Source organism: Rhodnius prolixus, unplaced genomic scaffold, assembly GCF_049639745.1.
Source record: "Rhodnius prolixus isolate KJV_2025 unplaced genomic scaffold, Rpr scaffold_1, whole genome shotgun sequence".
NCBI classification, from domain to species: Eukaryota; Metazoa; Arthropoda; class Insecta; order Hemiptera; family Reduviidae; genus Rhodnius; species Rhodnius prolixus.
In genome coordinates, this window is record NW_027411581.1 from 55,348,752 (window position 1) to 55,373,211 (window position 24,460).

General features: G+C 34.0%; 2 protein-coding genes across 2 annotated transcripts in view; one reads left to right on the top strand and one right to left on the bottom strand.

The window, feature by feature from the left end:
- Window positions 1–225: 225 nt before the first annotated feature.
- The window catches only part of LOC141448707 (juvenile hormone esterase-like), a 38,978-nt gene continuing 14,743 nt past the window's right edge, over window positions 226–24,460 (bottom strand). The window contains exons 3-22 of the mRNA XM_074117248.1: window positions 22,041–22,114; window positions 19,002–19,151; window positions 17,877–18,024; window positions 15,867–16,052; window positions 14,776–14,972; window positions 13,097–13,250; window positions 12,437–12,615; window positions 12,180–12,318; window positions 10,328–10,463; window positions 10,076–10,246; window positions 8,931–9,060; window positions 8,488–8,637; window positions 7,491–7,638; window positions 6,397–6,582; window positions 5,602–5,801; window positions 2,425–2,578; window positions 1,617–1,795; window positions 1,398–1,536; window positions 543–678; window positions 226–445 (exon numbers count right to left, since the gene is read on the bottom strand). Of these exons, the coding sequence (XP_073973349.1) occupies window positions 283–445; window positions 543–678; window positions 1,398–1,536; window positions 1,617–1,795; window positions 2,425–2,578; window positions 5,602–5,801; window positions 6,397–6,582; window positions 7,491–7,638; window positions 8,488–8,637; window positions 8,931–9,060; window positions 10,076–10,246; window positions 10,328–10,463; window positions 12,180–12,318; window positions 12,437–12,615; window positions 13,097–13,250; window positions 14,776–14,972; window positions 15,867–16,052; window positions 17,877–18,024; window positions 19,002–19,151; window positions 22,041–22,070 (3,075 nt within the window). The 5' untranslated portion in view covers window positions 22,071–22,114 and the 3' untranslated portion in view covers window positions 226–282. The remainder of the gene's footprint in view (window positions 446–542; window positions 679–1,397; window positions 1,537–1,616; window positions 1,796–2,424; window positions 2,579–5,601; window positions 5,802–6,396; window positions 6,583–7,490; window positions 7,639–8,487; window positions 8,638–8,930; window positions 9,061–10,075; window positions 10,247–10,327; window positions 10,464–12,179; window positions 12,319–12,436; window positions 12,616–13,096; window positions 13,251–14,775; window positions 14,973–15,866; window positions 16,053–17,876; window positions 18,025–19,001; window positions 19,152–22,040; window positions 22,115–24,460) is intronic.
- LOC141448716 (uncharacterized) lies at window positions 23,456–24,127 on the top strand. The gene has a single exon (XM_074117262.1). It carries the CDS (start codon window positions 23,456–23,458, stop codon window positions 24,125–24,127), a length of 672 nt encoding a protein of 223 aa, XP_073973363.1.

Sequence of the window (24,460 nt, forward strand, 5' to 3'; positions counted from 1 at the left end):
TCTCCGACTCAGAAGCCAGAACTTAAACAGCTAGGGGCTCCGATAAGGTAACATAGGTGTCTGTAACATCTAGTACTCTGCAGCAATTAGTAGATACACTAATCACCGTTCTAAATCATCCATGGCTCTGATCAAAAAGTGGGTAATTATAGCAAGCTAAAGCAACTTAAATTTTAAACTTCACTGTAAAATAAAATAAGGAAAAGGAAAAAACAAAAACATTACTTTCAATATATTTTTCTTTTTAATAAATTGCACTAATATTTGAGAAAAACATTAATTTCAATTAATATTATCTCTAATATTAAGACCTGACCATAACTTTATTCTATCTGGAAATAATGAAAAATTTAGAGATACTCCACTGTTTCCAATACTGATGAAATTCTGCTGTTGTTTATCCCACAACGGCCAATCAAAATCAAATCCTTCGGGAGTCGGTACTCTTTAAAAATAGAACAGTGATTTATTGAAACTGATATTTCATTTAAGTAAAATAATTTAAAACATTTCACTCCAGCTAAAATGAATCAATAATTTACCCCAAGCTGGCAAAGTTGTAGAATAATTTAACCAATAAATTCGATATATATAAATCTTCACTTGATGACGGTGGTGGAATTTCAAATGGATTTTTATATCTCCAAACGTATAATATGTCATCTTTATCTGCGCTACCTGCACAGTAAATTAATATTTATCGTTTTATAATTCAGAAAATCGTTTTGGTGGTAAGGAACAGTTCAAACAAAATAGTTGGTTCAACGATTTACGATTATAGATTACCCAGACCCAGTACCACGATACATCTTAGGTTTGTATGCCTCGTCTCTAACCGCTCGCCTAACGCTGCGTCTTAATAATAGTAATGGTAATAAAAATAATAATGATAATAATACAACGCGGAGATCACGGGTTCGAATCCAGCTGCTGGCACTTAGATTTTCTCTTTCTAGTAGCTTCTTTCAGCTCACTGTCCGGTGATGGACAGTGTTTCAGTGTAGACTGTCCGTGGTAATGTAAAGAGAACACTTTCTGGAAGCTGGCAGTGCACTGAAAAGCTCTGGGCGCCAATAACGTCATATGTTGACGCGCCTTAAATACAAAAATAAAAATAAATAAATAAATAAATAATAATAATAATAATCCCAACATATCATCATATACAACAAAAGAATGCAATAATCAGAAAATATATTATAGTTATATAATCCTATTCCTAATTCAGCTTCCCAAAAAAGCAGTCTATGTGCTACCCTTTACAATGCACTCTTACAAATTACCTTTTTTTCCCAGTCTCTGGGAATTCTTTTCAGTAAAAATGATACCAAAACCCCCCCCCCCAAAAAAAAAACCTAGTCATCTCCCCAGCTCTAATCGAACGATAAAACTCTTACCTGACAAAACTCGTCTACCTGCCATAAGATCTTGAAAAGTTTGTTCGCCAAGATAATCAAAGTAATAAAAGTAATGGGGACCTTTGTGTTTCTCAAGAGATTCAAGAACTGGCCAAATAAACATCCCATCAGTGTACATCTAACAAATTTAATATTTAACTTTAATAATTTTTTTTTAAATGAAAGTGAGGACTATGCAGAAAAAAAAACTTTACTCACGTCTGTTAAATTCTGAAACAATTTCATTGTAATTGGTTGGTCATCAAAGTAGAATTTTCGTAATTGTCTAGTTATTTCTTCCGGATTCTTCGCAGTTTTACCATAAAACAATGATATTGGTGCAGCTTGATTGAATTTGTTATTAAATTCAGTGAGTGTTTCTGGCAAACGAACGAATGCTACACCCAATCAAATTAAAAAACATTTAAGATATCAATCAATTAAGATAAATACATTAAAAAGAAGTAAGAGACATTTATTCACAATAACACGAGTTTTGCCTTCTAGACGACTGGTAACAGAGTTTCAGACAAGTGTAGAGATCGTTTTATTTTTGAATAACTGTGATTGGTTATTAAGCTTTTCAGTTTAAAAAATGTCAGGTTTAAAGTCTTCAAAAAGCCTCAACATCTAAGGTAATAAGCGCTCTGATCTTTTTATTGTTTTTTATTTTGAGTTGGTTGATTTAAATACAAATTAACTTAGTTTTGCCCTTTTGTTTGATAAAAAAAAACTGTTTTTTTCTTTACTGGTATTTCTATTTAAGAAAAAACTATGCACACAGATTTCATCAAAGCTTTTAATAAGGTAATCTCTTTAGTATTATTGAAAAAATTCAAAGCTTATATGAAATCTTCATTAATTTACTTAAATCGTTTCATTTTTATTTCACGGATCGCAAACTAACTATGAAGATATAATCAGTTCTTCCAAATTGTTTAAATTGCCTGGGATCAGTTTTAAAAAGTGCCTTGTTTTTACATGATAAAGTTTAGGATACTGCAAAAATAAAATGTTAATAAAATACCTCCTGTTCTGACAACACCATTGATACTTGTTACGCCGACAATCCAAGGAACTGGTGCTGGCTCAGCAAATTGCGGATTAAATGGTAGAAATGGGTTCGCTGCATTTCTATCAACTATTGGTGAAAAAGCTACAAAAGGGTCATACTGAAATTCCTGAAAGCAAAGATAAAATTGTAAACTATGTATTGGTAGGAATGAGAGGAAACCTTAGAACTTCCCTACACAGATTAAATAAATAAAAAGCATCTAATATGGTATCACGATTTGTTCTTGTCAAATTTACGAAAGCTACCAGAAATTAAGGATTGGAGCTCCCTTAAGTCAGAAGAATGTTTTTAGAAAATGGTATTCTTTGAATGTTCTAGCAGTTATCCGCTCCTTGCCCATGTCTTCCTTCATTTGATTGGCCGAAGTAGTCGGCCACTTAGCTCTCGGTAGGCATCCTGCACTAGGCAATTTCGCTGGCCAAGTGGTGAACCACGAGCAACTTTTTCGTAAGATTCCGCTCCATCAAAGCGCTTGGAGCTATTATGACAGTGTGGCTGTTATTTAGAACCGCATGAGAATACAAGACCTTACCAATAGCACTGTTCGAACCCAATCAAGGCTTTCTGTGGGCCCGCCGGTAGCAAACCCGGTACTTACGTATTAACGCCACGGCAGTAGAAGTTGCGCTATTGCGCCAATAAAGAGCGCGCACGATTATTTTTACGTTTAGTAAACAATCTTTCATCAATTTCCACAATGCAATCTGGTCCACCTACCTTCTTCTTTGGTTTATTCTCCAAGACACATAATTCACGCATGTAGATTGGCGGCACTTAAAAACCGCCAAATGTGTAGCTGCGGTGGCGTTAATACGTAAGTACCGCAAACCCAGTGACACAAACCAAATCAGATTGAACGCATATAGAACCTGCAAAGCTAAGATATACAGTAATAGTGGGTTCAAGTCCCGGTCTAGGCCTTGGATTTTAAGATTGTACCGAAGTATGTTTGCTAGTCGCCTCCGTCCACGATACCTAGATGGTAGTTGGACGTAAAGCTGGCCAAGAAAAATTGGCATTACATTACTTTACTTTTTATTTTTAGAAAAATATGAAATATGAAAAATCGCTTTAAGAGGTCGAAACCGAGCATAGGGAGTCCAGCAAACTAACCACTGGTCTGATTATTCTCATCATTCATTATTCCTTCCTTTAAACATTTTTTTGAACTTTTAATATATTTCGTTTTAATCTATTAAGCAAACGAATAATAAATAATTTTTTAAAATCACCATTTTAGACGTTTATGTGAAAACTTCAGAAAATCTCACAAATAATTTCAGTAAAAATGCACTTCCGCTCAAAATATTTTTCTCACTTGGGATACCTACAACTTTTTCTTGTTCTGTGGATTTATAAAGGTGACAGGAACAATAAGTTGTTCCTGAAGGAGCTTTTCAACAAGGAGCTTAACATTCGTGGGAAAAAAGTTGCAATTATTACGATAGCCTTAACGTGTTTTCGTATTATATGAAGTTTTAGGAAAGTCGTTGGAGATTTTTCTCAGCAATTTTCAAGGAAAAAAAGAAAAGTAATAGCTTCAATAAACTCGGTATTCCCATGTGAAATTTATCCCAAAAACTTCAAGTCAGAAAGGGTAACAATAGGGACCTTCCTTTGATTTCTAGATATCCTTTTCACATTCACAATGTATTAATTTTTTTTTTCTAATACAAGGGGATTTTAAAATATATAAATCCAGCACTAAAGTTTGACACATATTGCAATGCTTGCGCTCCTACTTAAGAGTAATTCGCCTGAGGGGGTACCCAAAAATAACCGGAATTGCGTTGCTGCGCATGGAGCTTATGTAGTACGCATTTCTGCCGCTAGACGTGTATAGCGCAATTCCTTGCCAGTTCAGTCCTGCCTGTGTTGTCTGCCTGGCTTGTTCTGTTCATCTGCAGTGATTGTTTTTACCAGCGCTGTTTTGTTCTTTTTTCGTTTTTTATGATGGCAAGTTTAAGTGAACAACGTGCAGCTCTGAAATTTTGTTTTCTACTCGGCAAAAATGCTGCTGAAAGTGTTTTAATGTTGAAAACAGCTTACAAAGATGACGCTATGGGAAAAACTCAAGTATACGAGTGGTTTACTCGGTTTAAAAATGGCGACATGTCGATTGATGACAAACCTCGTTCTGGACGTCCATCAACTGCCCGAATCGACGAAAATGTTGAAAAAATTCGAGAGCTGGTGTTCACAGACCGTCGACAGACAATTGATCAACTGTCAGAGAGTAGTGGGTTATCTTGGAGCTCGGTTCAGCGAATTTTAACGGAAGATTTGGGGATGAAAAGGGTTGCTGCCAAGTTTGTTCCTCGAGTTCTGACTGACAATCAAAAAGAACATCGAGTTGAAACATGTCGTGCTTTGAAACAACAGCTTGAAACTGATCCAGACTTTCTGTCAAAGGTCATTACTGGTGATGAGTCATGGTGCTATGGTTATGACCCAGAAACAAAGCAACAGTCGAGCCAATGGAAGACGTCATCTTCACCCCGACCAAAAAAATGTCGTCAAGTCAAACATCAAAACAATGCTGATTTGCTTTTTTGATGCCAAAGGCGTAGTCCATTCAGAGTTTGTCCCCCCAGGTCAGACCGTCAATCAAACCTTGTATTTGGAAGTTTTGAAAAGATTGCGCAATAGTGTTCGCCAAAAAAGACCCGATTTGTGGCAAAGAGGAGACTGGTTCTTCCACCACGACAATGCACCTGCACACACAGCCATCTCTGTTACACAGTTTTTGGCTAAAAATGGCATGGTTCCGCTGCCCCACGCACCTTACTCGCCTGACCTGGCTCCGTGCGACTTTTTCTTATTTCCACGCATGGAAAAGGGCATGAAAGGTCACCGATTTGACAACATTGAAGAGGTCAAGAAAAAAACGAAGAAGGAGCTGTCAGCCATTTCTAAAGATGACTACAAAAAATGTTTCGAACAGTGGAAGCACCGGTGGGACAAATGTATTAGTTGTAATGGAGAGTATTTTGAAGGGGATAAGGTTGTTCTGTAAAAAATTTGTAAATAAATAGCTTTTAAAAAATAATTCCGGGTTTTTTTGGGTACCCCCTCGTAGATATTATTATTATTTTTTAAAAATAAGAAGAATAAATAAAATATTTTTACCAAAAATTTAGTCATTTGTATTTCTGTCAACTCAAAAGCATTTTTAGTCCTTAAACAGTTCCAGATCACTTTTGAAGATACCGTAGAACAGTTGAACAACTGTGCCATCTTTATAGCTCTACTACGAGCTACTCCTGGTGGTATATTTGCCCAAGGAGAGAGTGCTGTTCCCGTCTGGCTGATAGCTCTATGGAATAAACCTAGATAGAAATAATAAAGAATTGACCATTTTTCTTTTCGATTAATCTAGTAGATTGCATTTATTTTCTGTTGCAATTTTTGTTTCGAAAATTGTTTAAAAATGTTTCTATTAATTATTAGTTTTTTCTTGAGTGGTTGGATCCTTATTTAATTCTCTCTTCTTCCTTTCACAATCAAATATTCTCACATCATTCACAGATACTAAAGCTGTGGACATGAGTGTAACAGGTCTGAATGCACAAAGCTTTAAATTTTCAGCAACTACCCAAGAAAGTCAAAAAACCATTTTAGTGTAATATCAACTATTGTTAAAATCTTGGACGCTAACGCAAGAGATGTACAATATACTCGGTAAGACAGAATAGAATATGGTGGGAGAGCTCGGAAAAAGGATTAAAAGAATTTATAGTAAATAAGATCTGTTGGAAGAAAGGAGAAGCTGGGATGGTTCAGTCATTGGGGGGGGCTAGATAGGCCCTTTTCACTGGTCATCTAGGACAGAGGAAGGCATCAGTGGTTTAGAGGAAAGAGAAGTGGAGAAGCCAATGAAGAGCTGTACTGCCTGAAGATTAAAATAAAATTCAAAGTTCCTACCTCTGCTCATGGTTGAGTACATATGATAGTGCGCACTTGATCCACCAGAACCGTCTCCAAGCACAGTTACTTGGTTTGGATCTCCTCCAAAATTAGCAATATTATTTCGCACCCACACAAGCGCCATAACTTGATCTTTTAGCCCCATATTACCAGGCATTACGTCGTCTTCCATGGTAAGGAACCCTGGACACAAATTTCATCAACTATGATGTGTTAACATCTTGAAAGCACCTTTTTTTTTAAATAAATATTATTATTAATATTATTTTTTATTTATTTAATTAATTAATTAATTTTTGTGAAAACCAGGATTTTGTTCAGAAAACTGAGTTTTATAAGAGCTGAATAGATTATTGTTTTTGGATGTAAACGCACGATCGATAGGCTCTAGTTCACACTGAACGGCCTACTTCCATCATAAGTACCACATCACTATTTTCTCATGTCATTCGGAGATGAAATTTATTGAATTAAATGCACACTCACTGACCAAGAAAAGTTGCAAGATTGAAAAACAGTATTAAAAAAAGTAAAACTCATGGTTTTTGGTTTAATTGGATAGATATTTGGTCAGAATGCACTTCATCTGTAAACATCAATTCAATCATTTCAGCCTTCTAGTGAACGGTGGATTTAGACGGGATCTGTGCCTGTAATTTTATAGCTGACTGAAGCATATCGGAACTGGTTTTAACTGTCTTCTAAGGATGGATGCGAAGTGTATTAAATGTGGCTCATAGAATCTTCTAGAGTCTTTCCTTTAAATTAACTGACATAATTTTTTGAATCGTAATAAAAAAAACCTTTCAGCTGATGTTTAACAGCAGTACAATATCTACAAAATAAAGTAATATGAATATACCACACGCAAAGAAAACAGTCATGTACATAATTGCCTCAAATGAAAAACAGAAATACAAAGTTGTATGAATATTTAAGAAATCAATTAATTGGAAGGACCTTTAAAACATTAGACAATTGTAAATCTCTAAAACAAATAACAATTCTAAAGTTTGAAAAAAAACAAACAAATTATTCGGGATTACAGAAAAACACAAATAACATTATAATTTAAGTATTAAATCGCATACCAAGCGCTCCAAGCCTATAATTAGACATCACCACAACAATATTATAGTCCAAGAAAAATTCTGGTGATTCATCAATTTCACTAGATCCAGAATAAAATGGTCCACCATGGAAATAAACCAAAACTGGCAACAATTTGGTTGGATTTAGCTACATAGACCATACAACAATATAAATTAATTTATTATTACTATTATTATTATTATTATGAAAATCACCAATGGTGTATATTTAAACATTTTAATACAGTAAACATTCATTGTATATACTTATATCTAAGTGTAAACAAATTTTAAAGAAAATCATTTGAATAATTTTCGAAAAAAAATTGGCGCGAACACTCAGATACGTACTTTCTTAAAATGATCAACAATTCTAAAGATTTAAACTCTTATTTTAAAACATATATAATTCATAATAACATGACATCAGTCTGTAATACTGCAAATGGCCACCAAAATAATACTTATTAACTAGCCAAGCTTTTCTCTAATTACTATAAAACAAATGATAATAATTGGAATTTTCTTAGAAAAATTATTCAATAAAAGTTGTAAATCTATGTGTATTTATTACATAAGTAGGTTAAAGAAAAGGAGTTAATTTTGAAAAAGTCACAGAATAGTGAAAAACTCCATCCAAGTCGGTAGTGGAATTTTCTTCAAATTCTGGGTTTTTCAAAATATTAAACCTTTCTCATCAATATACTAGGCATTGGACCAAACATTATAATGATATGGTACTGTAGGGAAGCTAAAAAAACGAGCCTTTAAAGAATTTGAAAATGTTGTTTTCCTTGTTGCTTAACATGAGTACAATGAGTATTTTAAGTTAAAAAAATTGTCAGAAGAAATATAACAAAAATCTTCCTCATACTTTTCAAAAAGTGAAACTAGATATATTAAAATTTCTCGCTCGTTTCATTAGCAATTTCATTCATTTAAACAACACAAATTAATTTAAAATTATCTAAACTAAATAATAGCAGGTGATACGTACACTGGGACTGTAAACTGACAGGTAAAGACAGTCTTCATTGCCCAATTTGCAAGTACTTATTGGAGGGTTAGTTGATACGATCTGTACACAAACATTGCCAAAATTGTACGCTTCTCTCATACCAGACCATGGTTCTGGAAGTTGAGGATCCTGAAACATCGATAGAAAATGTTAAAAACTAAAATTAAACTGTTTTGTTTTGTTTTTTTTGTTAAAAGGATAATTTGCCCTGCGACCAACATCATTATTGTGCACCTCACTGAAGCCTGATAAATGATAAAATGGTTCAAAAAAACACTCCTAGGCCCTAAGGAAGTTCTAGGACAGAGAGCTAGAGCACACCTTCATGCTCCAACTCACCTCTCTTTGAATGGCCGATCCACTTGGCTATTAACACCTTTCTTAAAATTTAAAATTAAAAAAATAAGTTTCTACATAGTCACCTGAAATCTAAGTTCACCAAGAGGTGGTTTTGCAAATGGAATACCATTAAATGCTGCCACAATACGACCATTTCTGGATTTAAATTCTCTGCCAATTAACAATCCATAAGTTGTGTTTACAGTTAGTTCACTACATTGTGTAAGATGCATAAGTAAAATTAATTTAACAATAACACTACTGAAACTCATTTTTTTTTTTTTTGCTTTAAAGTTAATTTGGAACAAAACTTTGATGACTGCTGAAAGCAGTAGTTTCGTTTGTTGAAGTACGATAAAAACTTGTAACCGGAAATAATAGCTATAATGGGAGAATATACCTCTCTTTGTGAGTATTTCGAAGATATTCCTTTTTTTCAAGTATTTGTGCTTAAAAAAGTATTAATTAGCGATAGTGCCTACCTTTAACACAACTTGATAACGTCTTTTATTTTGAAGGGCATTAATTAACTAAGTTTTACAAAAGTCGTAATTAACTGTATCTAGTTTTCAAGATAAAATATCCAAAGTCCAACAAATTTTATCTGAGATTGATTGCAATTTTCGACATGTTAGCGTAATTTGAAGTGATATTTTCATTTAGAAACACATTAAAATTTAATGCCGCAATTAGGTGCTAAAGAAAAGAGGCTCTAGAGTACTAAACAAATTACAAAAATTCGTAGACTTTATTGTTTAAGAAACATCTAGTACAATAAGTGAGTCTGGTAGAGATAGATTCAAATACATAAGCAAGTAAATATATAAAACAAAACGAAAAATAAATAAAAAAAAGCACACATACGAACAAAATAAAACAATCTACTTATTAAGGGATACATTTAATGGAGTCTAAAAGAACAAATTTTAAATAAACGGGCATTTTGTGGTATAAAGATTTAGCTGTTCCAAACTTACTCATTGAATCAAGAACAGACAAAAACAAGGAATTTAATTTTGCAACTAGTTTCACTAACGGCAAGTATAAATTAATTTTACAGAAATTTTTTACCCGAAATAGAATTAGTCAAGCAATCATTTTGCGAAATTAATTATTCATAAAATCCGCAACTGAATTATCTAAAAAGAAAAAAGAACAATAAAAAAGTAATAATTTAATTCAAAAAATGCACAATGTATTCTTCATTATTTGCTTCAAAAAAACCAACTATGTACTTTTATCCACTTTATCTCTGTAGTTTAGTTGTGACCAAAATTTTACTCTATCTGGAAAAAGTGTGCTGTTAATGGTTACTCCACTGTTTCCAATATTGATGAAGTTCTGCTGCTGACTATCCCATCGTGGCCAACTGAAATCGAAACCTGACGGAGTCGGTTCTCTATAAGGAAGAACTATTATAAATACAAAAAACTTATGCATAAATATTCTCAACAAAGAAGCGCAGAAAATAAAAATTTACCCTAAACTAGCGAAGTTGTAAATTAACCTAACAAATAAATTTGATATACATAAATCTTGACTAGTTGAAGGCGGCGAAATTTCAATTGGATTTTCAACGTGCCAAATATAAATTGTTTCATCAAAAAGCGAGCTGCCTACAAAGTAAAAAAAAAGTGGAATTAATAGCGATAATTTAATTTAAAGAATATTCATGACAATGAATCACACATCTTGCATCATGTGAATTTAATTTTTAGTACAGATAATTATAATGCTTAAAAGTATTATTAATTGTTTTTGTTGACTGATTCATTAATCCAGTACGAAGAAACAATAATGCCGAATCGGTCATTATTTTGCCGAGTTTTCCACCCAGGAACTCAACAGTTCAAAAGCAGATAGAACAGAAGGCACACTAACATTAGAACAACAATGTAAAAGTATTGTCAATAAGCCCTCAAGATGTGGCAATCCCGAGGTCGAAAGCTAAGTAAACTAATAATACTTAAAGACAGCAATACGACATGTGATTTAAATTCTACTAAACGTGAACAGTAGAAATAAATGAATGCAGTAGAAACTAGATAATTAAAATAAATCGGGACCAGTTCTGTCCTATAATTGGAAGAGCTTTAAACAAAAATTAATTTTTATTGTAAAAAGAAAAAAAGTACTGGAAAAACATCTACAGTTCTATCTCCAAACTGAAATATTCCAAACATTTCTCTACAATTCGGTAAAGAATTCATTAAAATCTGAACAATACGAAAAGAGATATTAAGATTTGAAATTTAAACGAATTAGAAAACCCCAAAAATTAAACCTACATTAAACTCATTAACTATTATCGCTGAAACTTTGCAAATTATATCAGTTATAGAGCTAACGTTTCCCTACAATGGGTGAAGAACTCATTGAAATGTGATAAATACGAAGGGAGATATAAAGGTTTGAAATTTGAACGAATTTGAAAACCACCAAAATATACCCTTCTATCACTCATTAACTATTATCGCTTGTTATATATACCAGCATGTATTATACATTGTATGGAGCATGCAGAAATAAAAGTTAAAAAAAAAAAACTATTATCGCTGAAACACTGCAATTTATAAACTATATACAATTAACCAATGTCAGAGAATGGTGGACACTATAACTACGTCTCTGGAACCGCAAAAATATCTCTCTTAATGTGTCCCAAGCATTCAATCGAGTGTGGCATCGAAGAAACTACAGGAAATTAAAGACATTCTTTTCTTCATCTTTCTATAAGATCTTAAAATCATATCTGGAACTGTTATATATTCGTTGGTGTGTGCGGAGGTTCCCCAGGGTAATTTCTCTGGCCATTACTATGTCCAGTATACATCCGATATTCCATCACATTAGAAAATATGTTAGTGCACTTCCGCCGAAGACACTACAATACGAGTACTTTCTACGATAGCTCCTACACATCTACAGGTACACTTAGACAAATAGAACCTTGGGGCAAAAAGTGGTGAATTCAATATAATCCTTGAAAAGTCAACAAATTGCCTTCAATTTTTGGCGGGTTTCTTGTCCAATGCAAAAAACGCTGTAATAATAAAATTACTAATGGTTTAAAAAAGAAACATGAACCTCGGTGCCTGAATTGCACATTAGGCAGACAGTATTTTAGCCGATGGGAGAGCTTTTCTTTAATTTCACCGCTCCTTTATTTTACACAACACCTGCAGGTTGAACCTAAGCCTACCATTGCCCTTTGAGCATAATCGCCCTCTTTGAGAATCACGGTTACACATGTTTAAATAAATGGGGGTGTAGTTAGTTAACAGGAACAGTTTGTTAATGATGTTTCTAAGCTGTAAGAGCTTAATTCTTACCTGTTAAAATTCTTTCACCAGTTATTATCTCTTGGTAACTGTGCTCACCAAGGTAATCGAAATAATACAAATAATGTGGGCCTTTGTGCTTCCATAAGGATTTCATTGCTGGCCAAAGGAAGAAGCCATCAGTAAACATCTGTTGAATATATTCTGTATTATTTTTTATCTCTTTTTACATTTTTTTTCTATAGGTATATAATTTTTTGTTGTTGTTGTTGTATAAAGCAAGAAGTATTGGTAGAAAAAATACTTACGTCAGTTAAATTTTTAAACAAATCCATGGTGATTGGTCGATCACCAAAATAGAATTCTCTAAGTTGTTTGGCTACTTCTTTAGGATTTGATGCAGTGGTATCAAAAAACAATGATATTGGTGCTGCGTATAAGAAGTTTTGATCATATTCAGTAAGAGATGACAAGTTCTGAACAAAGGCTGAAAACATTATTATTTTTCTTTTATTTATTTATATATAATATTTATTTATTTATTTAAAAGTGATAATGAACTTTGTTTTAGTTGGCTGAGGCAAAAAACTCATATTTTTTGTAAACACATTATTGCTTCAAACAATTCTCTCAAAAATAACTGTGTTTCTTCGCACCAGCTAACAATAACAACCACAATATTGTAAAATCTTATTTACTTTTTGTGCCTGTATTTTATTTTTTAATTTTTGTAAATTTTAACTTTCTTTAGACATTTGGCTTTAGAGCGCCAATGTTTATCTGTTCAGAAATTATTAGACTCAAAACTCTTTTTTTCTTTCTATAAAAGCATTGATAAGGTAAATTATTGGTTGAAAAAGAAAACATCTTATTTCATTGGGGAGATGGAATTGATGGAAAATAGTGTAATCTTGAAAGAATTCTCCTGCAAGAATAAAATTAGCTGCACTTTATTTAGACAATGTTACCTCCAGATCTGGCCAGGCCGTCCAAACTGGCAACGCCAACAATCCAAGGAACTGGAACTGGTTCGGCCTCGTAGGGACTAAAAGGTAGAAATGGATTCACAGCATCTTTATCACAGATTGGCGCAAATACTATAACTGGATCCGCTAGATATTCCTTGCAAATGTAAAAGTAAATCTCTTGAAGGAAAATGTTGATATAATAGTAAAATATGTTAGCATTATTGATTATTTCCGCGGTAACAGTGTTTTTATTAGTCTGGTAACGTGTGGTTACCAACATGGCTATTTAAATGTTGTGAATAATCCGTGATGATCATCTTAGCGACACTCCTCACTTTTTTTATTTTATTTTTAAAGGTATCTTGGAGTCTGAGTTATCTGTAACTAATTTGGTATCGGTTAGGTGGTCACAATTGATCTCAACAACAGTTGAGAGACTAAAAGAAGAGTAAAATTCGTTTAAGCGAACTTTAACAAGTACCGCATTTTGGCGAGCAAAATGTTTATGTGCGGCCACTGATATTATATGTCCTGGTATTTAAGAAGCCAACCAAAGGATGTAAATGGAATCCCTAGAGGAACTAGTAAATAAATTGAAATTATTTCCAAATTTCATGAGATAGGCAGGCAGTATAGTCTTTTTGATATTAATAATGCAATTGTAAGTGGAGTTATCTACTTATGATGATGATGATACGACGACCGCTAATTGGCTGAATAAATCTTAACACATTGCCGACCTCTCGGGATAATCTCCCCGTTTTGTAAAATGTCAGTGCACGACGATCGGGGAAATCTCCCCGTTTGGCAATGCAATGGAGTACTGAATACATGGTTTTAAGTACTAATAGCAGGCCTATGCTATCTAGCGGCATTTATACAAACTCGACATTTATGAGAAAATATAGTTCCAGCTGTCGGGACTAAGTTGTATGAACAGGAATAACAATTCATGATGATTTTTGGAAAGAAATGTAGCCAGAGTTTCAGCACAAATGTTCTGCCTATAACAGTGTATATGTTTTTTATTTTCTTTTACTTCGTCATTTTAGGTCTTCGCAAGATACTGCAAATGTAAATGTGCAAATGATCTACCAAATTATTTGAATAGAACATTCTGTTCAAATATCTGTACAAATATACATTTTTTCGTCTAGAGTAAGTGTTTTCATCTTTTGCTCTTAACCATTTACAATTATAAAAGGATCAAAATCAGAGCATTAAATCAAGGGAATACCCTAAGCATTGTACGCTCACTTTGCAAGAGAGAGTTTATCGCACTTCGATGACTATAATCAACTCCAATATTATAGTTCCCTTCCGTTGCAATATATTCAGTTGCAACTCGTGCGGTCGGCAATGTGTTTTAACAAACCGAAGGACGTATAACAGCTACAGTCAATGAAAAAAAGATTTCCGCAAAACGTAAGAATTTTTCTTGAAGGCTCATCAGCACCTTTCACATTTACGGGAAACTGAAAAATTTTTGTTGTTGGTCGTGCTTAATCTATAGTGAGCACTTGGTTTAGATTGTTGTAGCTGGCCTCCAATGGCCTATTCTAAATCTAGTCAATTTTATTACGTGATTAAATCCTATTACCAATAAAGTGATGAAAAATGTATTCGTTTTTTATCATAATTTTTTACTTCAAAATTTTTAAAATTTAAAATATTTTTACCAAAAATTGGCTGTAAGATTCGGTCAATTCATAAGAATTTTTAGTTCTTAAACAATCGAAGATCGTTTCGGCAGATTCTGTAGAGCAGTTGAACAGCTGGGCCATCTTTATTGCTCTACTGCGAGCTACTCCTGGCGGTGTGTTAGCCCAGTTAGCGAGTGCTGTACCCGAAAGGCTGATAGCTCTATGGAATAAACCTAGTCAGCCAGAAATGCATTAAAATGACATTTTAAAAAGCAACAATTTTCGAAGAGATTCAAATTAAACAATTTAATTTAAGCTGAATAATTTTCCGATGAATGAATGACGAAAATATTGCAATTGATTTATCGCCAGCTTTTTTAAATTTTAGTTTTTCAATATTTGTTAGAAAAACAGAGTACTGGGTTCGCTTCAAAGCCAATCAGATCAGCTACAATAGCTAGCGTTTGAAAAAAATTGGCCGTTAAGTTAATGTCGCAGTGCCTACATTTTTTTTCTTCCAATTTTAAGCCACGCCCACTTTTGAGGTTATTGACGACTGGTCTCTTTTCCGTGCACTACCAGTCTCTGAACACTGCTCTCTCTTAAAGATATCACCATTAATAACCAGTAAGTTCACTAACCAGTCTGTAATTTCCATCTGTTAAGGAAAAACTAATTTCCAAACATGTCCTTAGGATTTTGTTTTCATAGGAGCCGTTTGCAGTTCACAAAATCTGTGTAACGATGAAACATTGTCCGGAAGTCTGTAATGCATTACAAAAGACTCCGAACGCCAAAAACCTTAGGAACTTACTCACTTTAACTAGGATAATATTAACTGAATAACTTGTAAAATAGAGAAGAACTGTTGTATGCTTTAAAAACAACTAATAGAGGGGTTTTTATGAAAATGAGGAGAACTCAATGAAGATTTCTGAAATATGAAGGATTGAATATTATGATTTACTTCTGAAAACTTATCAAAGGAGCTGTTAACTTTGATTGAACATGCTGTTCAAGTTATTCAATAAATGCTATAAAATAAAGGGCGATCAATAAGCTTTAGATGGAAGAAATAGTTTTACAAAATATTGATCCATTACTAAGATAACAAAAATGTTGCAAACCTTTGCTCATCGGCGAATACATGTGATAATGGACCAAAGCGGCTCCAGTAGTGTCTCCAAGCAGAGTCACTTGATTGGGATCTCCTCCGAAACTGGCAATATTATTCTGTATCCACACTAGTGCCATAACTTGATCTTTAAGTGCCATATTACCTGGCATGATGTCATCTTCCAAGGTGAGGAACCCTAGCAGCAATTATTATTTATTACAGGCAGGAAATTATGGATTTTTTTTTTAGTTGACTGAAACTTTGAAACCCATCTGGGCGTATGGAATAGAGCTGTGGGGTTCAACCAAACGCTCCAATCTGCAAAGGATTCAATCGCTACAATCTAAAATACTTCGAACTATCGTAAAAGCTCCATTTTATGTCTCCAACCTGACTATACACACTGACCTTAACATTCCTTTTGTCACCCAAGTTGCTAAAACAAGATACAGAAAACCCCACTTCAGCCTGCAATCTCATATAAATCCTCTAGCTCAAAATCTTTCTTCTAGAACTCTTCCTGGCAACCCGACAAGACGCCTTAAAAGACAGTGGCCTCGTGATCTCCTCTCAAGTGAAGAGAATGACTAACCATATAATGTTTTGGAGTGTTTCCATTGGGTAACTTCTCCACTCATTTACTTCTACTGTCATTTGGTTATCAAACATTTATCATATCAAACAAGTTATCATTTGGTTATATAAACATCTGGTTATCACTGAGTACGCTAACATCGTTTTCGCAATAGATGTCGTTTCTCACGAAGATGACGACGCCACCACAGGCTCGGTTGCCTAGAAGAAAGTCTCTCCGGTAAGCTCAAAAGCCCATCAATTTTGGGATATCCGTACCTCTAAAATTAGTCTCCTGTAGACAAACAACTTTAGGGTTATATCTATTTACTAACAGTTTCAGCTCTTCTAAGTTTCTATAAAAAACCACGACAGTTCCATTGCTAGATTATTTAAAATGTTATTATATTCTTTTCAATTTTTTCCTTTCCCTTTCTTCCGAAGGTCGAATATATTTTTTTTTATTCTTCGCGGAAATTTTCCAACTACCCCTTCGGCTGAGCTTTCTTAACGTCAGGGGGCCTACTTATGCACTGAGTTCGGCCTGGTGCTCAGTGAGGCCGATATCCCCGCCAACAAGCCTCCCGGCTCGGAACCTAACACCAGAATTTGGGAGTGTCTGCAAGTGGTATGTTGGTCTGTAAAATTGTGCGGGGTGTGGGTGCGTGTGAGTGAGTTTCAAATATGTGCATGTGTATTGAGCTCGGGTTCCGTGGGTGCGCTAAACCCATACGGCTGTTATCCAGCCGCCCCTGCGTAGTCCTTTAGTCGCCTTTTACGACATCTTGGACGGGAGCGGGCCAAATTCTAATTCCCGGTCCTGCAGTGGCCATGGAAAGATTAAGTTGGCCGTAATTCCGGACGAACACAAATAAACACAATAATTCTATAAAAACTTTAATTTCACTTTCCACTCTACAAAAATTCTTAAATAACTTGACACCCTCAAGTCACTATATTAGAACAAGAGAACAGAAATACGCTTGGACTGAACATATAATCGAACCTTCTGTTCAAAATAAAGATAATAAAAAAAATACTTTCTTACTGCAGTTTGAGTAAATTAACTTTTTTAAACCATTCAATTTGTACAAGAAGTAATTGATTTTAAGAAAAGTGTCATTGTTTTTAAAGGAACCAATTTCGAAAAAATAACAAAACAAATAGACGTCATTTATTTATTGAGCATGTAATTCAAAATTGTGCCTCAGAAAAAAGCTCATATGTGCGCTCAAATTTAGTTTATGAACACTAAAAAAAGTTTTGTAATAGAAATATATTTGAGTAGGCTCAGTCTTAGAGCTTAAATAGAATGTAGGCCATAGCTACAAGTATTTTATAATAACTCTAACTATACTACGCCAAATTAAAAAAATAAAAAAATCAATTTAAAGAAAATGAATTGTTGTTTACAGTAGTAACAGATTACAAAATAAAAGTTACATACCAAACACACCAATCCTGAAATTGGGCATTACCACCACAATATCGTAGTCCAGGAAATATTCTGGTGATTTATCAACTTCACCAGAACCTGAATACATTTCACCACCATTGAGATGAACCACAACTGGCATCAAATTAGATGGTTTTAACTAGAAGGAAAAAGAAAGAAAATTAGTCTGGTTTGAACTATCTCATGATCTTCTCTAACTAATATTCTCAAAATTCTAAGTTAAGTTTATTGAAGTTACACTTTAATTCTGACACTTCAGATAGAATCTACGCATCCACTATCTTAGAACAACCCTTAATCGAATTATCAGGAAATTTTAAGTGCTTGTACTCACTACACTAAGTTTAAAAAAAACGAGATAACCTCAAAAAAAAAACCTTTCGTAAGGTTGCACTTTTGGTCAACCAAATTTTCTTCAAATTTAGAAAGTCTCCCACTTAGTTCTTATTAATAATTATAAAAAGTATGGAAAGGATTAGCTGAGTGGTTAGCGAATACTGGATTCGAACGCAGAGATCACGGGTTCAAAACCAGCTGCTGGTCCTCAGATTTTGCTCTTCCTAGGAGCTTCTTACAGCTCACTGTCCGGTGTTTGCAATTTTGAGAGCATGGTCCGAAGGTCGGAAGTGCACTAAAAAATCTCAGAGCGCCAAAAGCCACAGATTTTGTCGCGCTTTAAAAAAAAAAAAACAATGGTATGACTATAATAAACAATAATCGCAATTCAAAGAAAAACCCTTCAACATGAAAAATTATACAATTAAAAGTTCTAGATCTGTTACAGAACATATTCTGCCAGTACACCAACATTGAAAGGATTAGTTTGAGCTGTATTTGAGGAAATCCTAAAATCCTCTGTTGGCACCTAAACGAAATATCAAATATGAACTTTAACGATTTTTCGTTTTTTGAGCTACCAATCTGCATGACCACTTTTTTCAGACTCAGTGGGACATCAACTCGGACATTTCCGATAAAGCCACTAAATCGAAAATCTGCAAGACTGCAAAACCTACTCTTACTTAGAAGAGTTCGAGAAAGAAACAAAAAACATTTTTTTACCTCATAATTTAAATAAAGACATTGTATTAATTCTTAATAGGTGTCTATACCTACCTTAGGACTGTAAACCGAGAGGTAGAGACAGTCTTCATTGCCCAACTTGGTAGTGTTTACAGGAGGGTAAAAGAATGGTATCTGAACACAGACGCTACCAAAATTATATGCTTCTCTTACACCAGGCCATGGCTCTGGAGGTTGAGGATCCTGAAAGCATGATGAAGAAGAGTGTTATATTTTGCTAAAAAAAAAAAATCAGGGTAGTTTGAACATGTTCACCTGAAATCTAAGATCACCTACTGGTGGCTTAGCGAACGGAACACCATGGAATGCTGCAACAATCCTACCATTTCTAGAAGTAAATTCTGTGCCTCTTAAAGATCCACAAGTGGTGTTTACAGTTAGTTCAATACATTGTGCAAACCGTACAAGTAAAACTAGTTTAATAACTATAGTGAAAGAATCCATTTATTTGCTTTAAAGTAAATATTCCAAAGAAGTGTATGTGATTATTATTTCAGAAAATAAAACTATAAGGTACTTAGGAAGTTATTTATCTCATAAAAACCCGGAAAAACTTAACTTACATATGACAGCTTGTCATATTGAGAGTCTACAAAATTGACAATTTTCTTTTTAATTAGTTCTTTTAATGTAAAATAATAATAAATTATTGATAGAAGCTATTTAAAATAAGTTGATAGCAAGTTCTTATACGTTATAACATTTACATTTTACCACACGTGTTCATAATTAACATAATGGTTAATTATCATAATTCAAAGGAAAAACGTTTACGATAATTTGCTAAAAACAGGAACAAGGCAATTTTTTTTTTTAAATATTAAAACTGAATAGAGAAAACCACAAAGTTACTACAAATTCAAGGAATTAATAATAAATTAGGTTCATAAAAGTTTCCAGTTATAGTGAAATGTGGTACAGCAACTAAAGTTTTCTGTATTTATAAATTTTGAAACCATTATTAAGTGTAGTTAAGTAATAATTAATTTTAAGAGGAAGCCGATTAGCTCGATTGGGTTCTCGCAGAGATGCTGGATTCGAATCTATCAGCATGCCATTAGATTTTTCTCTTCCTAGGAGCCTCAGAGAACACAATTGTCGAAAGTCGGCAATATTGAAAAAAGGCTCCGGGCACCAATGACCTCAAATGTTCAGAGCAAAATTTATTTTTAAGTTATCATAGAGAATCGTTGAAAAGGAAAAAAAGAGAAGAGTTTTAACCACCCAAGCGCCCACCACCATACTTACAATCTGTAATATATAAATGGTCTCTAGATAGCAGACGTTATCGATTCACTTGGTCAGTTTTAGCAGTATTTTCATTAAATTAAAAAATATCCCACGAAATGTAGAAGGAGATATCATTAAAAAAAACATACAAACACTCCATACTGTCCATAAACATATTTCCGAAATAAATATTTCAAAAAAGCAGAAAATTGAAAACTTAATTATGACCTGATTCTGTGTAGCGTACAGATTAAAACTGTCCAGAAGGACCAAAACAAAAAAAAACAAAAATTGTCAAAAAATGATTAAATAAGCGTAATATTTATAGACAACAAGAAACTTGACCATGAAAAATAATCATTGGATCCACATTTGAGAAAATTTCAAAAAAAAATTAAAAATCCTTAAAGAACTTCAGCGAACGAAAAGCTAATTCTAGGAAAAAATGGAATAGTGATGAATAATAATGCTCTTCAAGAGGACTGCAGTAATATTGTAGAAGTGGAAAAGAGGTGCTTCAAAAAGATTGGAAATGGTTAAAAAGTTAAATTTGCCTGCAATTTGACTGAAAACTATATTATAAGTAAATGTTATGCAACATTTATCTATTCCTCGTCGGATCAGCTTCATAATTTCTTGTACGTATATAAGGAAGTAGTATGAACTTATGCTACTTGACCAATTAGTGCTAATTTTCAAAATTCACTAGTGAATGTTGAATCAGAATATCATCAAAACAATAAGTCGTGGAAAAGTGAAAATTATTCTTTTGATTAAAAAATGTATTGCTTTGGTAATTTTTACTGTTTGGCATCCGACGCTTTTCTTTGTTAGTTGTTCCATTACAATAACCTTCTGTTTGTACATATTTTTCCAGTTACATGATTTTCTAGAGAAAAGGTAAAATGTACAGATCTACCTGAACAAAATTAAAAAGTGTTCTAATAATACTACTAAGTTTGCCGAAAATAGGTCAAACGAAAATGACTCCAATGTTGTAAACTTGGTATGATCACTAAGTTAAGTCAAGTAATGTTTATATTTCCCAAAACATCTAAGTACCAAATTAGTATCATGAATGGAGGCAATCTAGTAAAACATTTCATAACTAATAATTTCTCATATTAACCATTAAAATCCCAGGCCAAAACAGGGATTTTAACCCAGTAGCATAATACTTTCTTTGAGTGCTACGTCTCTAACCGCTCGGCTACCAGGTGCCTGAAGTATCACCATTTGATATATTTTTCAAGAAAAAAGTGATTTTTTTTTAGAGAATGTATGGCCACAGTGTAAATTTAAAACAGTTTTATCAGAAAGAAGTTGAATGCTGGAGAAGAGAGACGCTGTAAATTCTAATACTCTGTCCTAAAAGAGGCTCCTCTTATAGTTGAACTTACTAAGAAGTTGATTAAAACTGTCCGGTCGGACAGGGTTTTTAACTTATAAGAGGCGGACTCGATTATTTTCTTTCAGAAGAGATTATTGCCGAGAAAGCTGATTAGAGCTGTATGATTCTATTTTAAATACTTAATTGCTGAATTTTATTAATATAGCAAAATAGTATATTGCAAACGGCTTTATCACTTTTTAAAAACCTCTCGTTTTTTTTGGAGGGAATAAGGTAGTACCGGAAAAAATTCTCTAACGAAACTTACAATTAAATAGAAGGAAGTAAAAAGAATTCAGGTACACAAAATACTCAAGATCAAAATTTCCATAATTTTGTATTATTTTTACAAAATCAGGTACTTCCATCAACTTTATCTCTAAAATTAAGTTGTGACCAAAACTGAACCCTCTCTGGTAAAAGCATTCTCTTAATACTTGGTCCATTGTTACCAAAATAGAAGTAGTTTTGCTGTTCTTCATCCCATTGCGGCCATATAAGAGGAGATCCCGGAGGAGTCGGTACTCTATACGACAAAAGAAAATACAATTAATAAACCCAAAGAGAAATAAGACTCAATAACAAATAACCAACTCCAAGTTTAAACAGTGTATACCCAAAAGTAGCGAAGTTGTAAACTAATGTAGTACACAAATTCTGCACATTTAAATCTCCACTTGTTGTGGGTGGTGGGATTTCTATTGGATTCTTGATGTGCCAAATATAAATTGGTTCGTCTAGACCTGAGGCACCTGCATAATAATAAGTGAATGGACAAATTGAAATCTCATTATTAAAAAAAAATATATAATAATAAATGAAAAATTTAATAACTTGAGAGGCTTTGTTTATTTATTAAGAAAATAATTCACGTCATTTAGGCAACTAGAGGCAGCAGATTTTAAGATGATGGCAGTAGACCTTTATTATTATACAATTAAATTGACGTATTTAAAGCTACTTTTTACAAACTTAGCTGAAAGAATAGATCATTCTTACCCTTTAAAACTCTCCTACCAGCCAATATCTCTTGAAAACTGTGCTCACCAAGGTAATCGAAATAATACAAATAATGTGGACCTTCGTGCTTCCGCAAGGATTCAATTGCTGGCCAAAGGAAGTAGCCATCAGTAAACATCTGCGGAATTTATTAATTATGTTCATTTCATATAAATATATACATATATAATAAGAGAAGGAATTATCTCTAAGTTTGCTGCTTAACCAGCATTTCATGCTAACCCCGAGTATACTGGTATCCAGACAAGACAACACTTGTACAGATTCCTTTTTTACGGAAATGCGAGAACATTTTGTCCATAGGAAACCAGGAGAGAACTGTTCAGGAAAAGTAGACTGATGAGGGAGATAGAGTACGATGGTTCCTATGGTAGAGGTAAACATCTGTGGTGATTGGCACCAGGAGCCTTTCTCAGTACAATGTTAGCCTCTGGTCAATGTTATACCGCTAAAGATAACGCTGCTCATCATCAGACAGTGAATTTTAAGAAGCTGCTGGGAAGTGAAAATGCAAATGGCTAGCAGCTACTCGTAAGAATTCAGTACGTCGACCATAAGGCTAATTTCTTCCTTTTTGGTTTATTATTAAATAATAAACCTCGGAGGGAAAAGTCACCATGTCACAAAAAGTAAATTTTACAGGAGTGCCAAATGAAGATATTTTTCCTAATTCATTTTATTTCTACTTTTCCGGTTATACTCTTTCCTGTACTTCTCACCATAATTATTATAGTTGGTATGGCCACTTTAACTCCCATATTTCGCAGTCGTTGTTCAAAATAGAAGATATAAGTTTGGGTTACCGTCGAGAAGCAGCATATATGTTGCAGAACTTTACGCTATTTACATGGCACTAAGTATTATAGGGGGAATCCGGGGTAATGTTGCAGTTTGCTCCGATTCCATAAGCTCTTTACTATCGTTGCAACATATTTATTGCAAACACCCTATCATCCAAGATATACACACATTGCTTGTTAACTTGAGAGTGGAAGAGATTAATGTGTGCTTTATATGGATTCCTGGCCATTCAGGGATACAAGGCAATATCCACGCGGATTTAGCTGCAAAAGAGGCCGCTAGCATGACAGCAAATATAGAAAGGAGCATGCCAGTTGACATAAGTCGTGTGGCAAAAGAGTATGTAAAGCGTAACTGGCAGCGCGTGTGGATGTCAGTAACCGACAACAAATTAAGAGCAATTAAGGAACCTGTGCACGCCTGGGACTCAGCTTACAGGTCAATTAGAAGAGAGGAGGTAGTAGTGGCTCGGCTGCGAATTGGTCATACCAGGCTAACGCATGGTTACCTGATGTGTGGCGAGCCTACCCCGTTGTGCAACGCTTGTAACAGCTGTCTGTCCGTGCAGCATGTCATTGCTGAATGTCCGTCCTATGAACAGGCTCGACGGAGTAATAATATTCAAAACGTCATTGCGGAGACCCTTGGGAATGATCCAGCTCAGATAAACAGGGTGATCGGGTTTTTGAAGCAAATCAAGCTGTTTGATGAAATATAGCTTGGAAGGAAGATCTACACCTTGTGTGTGGTCCGTGAAGGGATGAGGAGAGAAGTGGGATAGAGAGCATAATAACCGAAAGGTTCATTGCTCAAAAAAAAAAAAAAAAAAAACTCCCATATTTTAAAATATTTTACTTTCATCTCCATTGTGAAAAACTTTATGTCCATGTAGTGCCTCTTACCCTTAAGCAATGAAGTATCATAGCGCTTTTTAAAAATACATAAATCGCTTAATAGTAAACATAGGACATAGTGCTTTACACCTGTAGAAAGAGCAACAAAAAATTTGTAAAATGATGCCAAAATGTGAAAATCAAAAAAAATGGACATG

What these genes read in the sequence shown, in the direction of transcription:
- LOC141448716 (XM_074117262.1), top strand. Translation starts at nt 23,456, where the DNA reads ATGGCACTAAGTATTATAGGGGGAATCCGGGGTAATGTTGCAGTTTGC.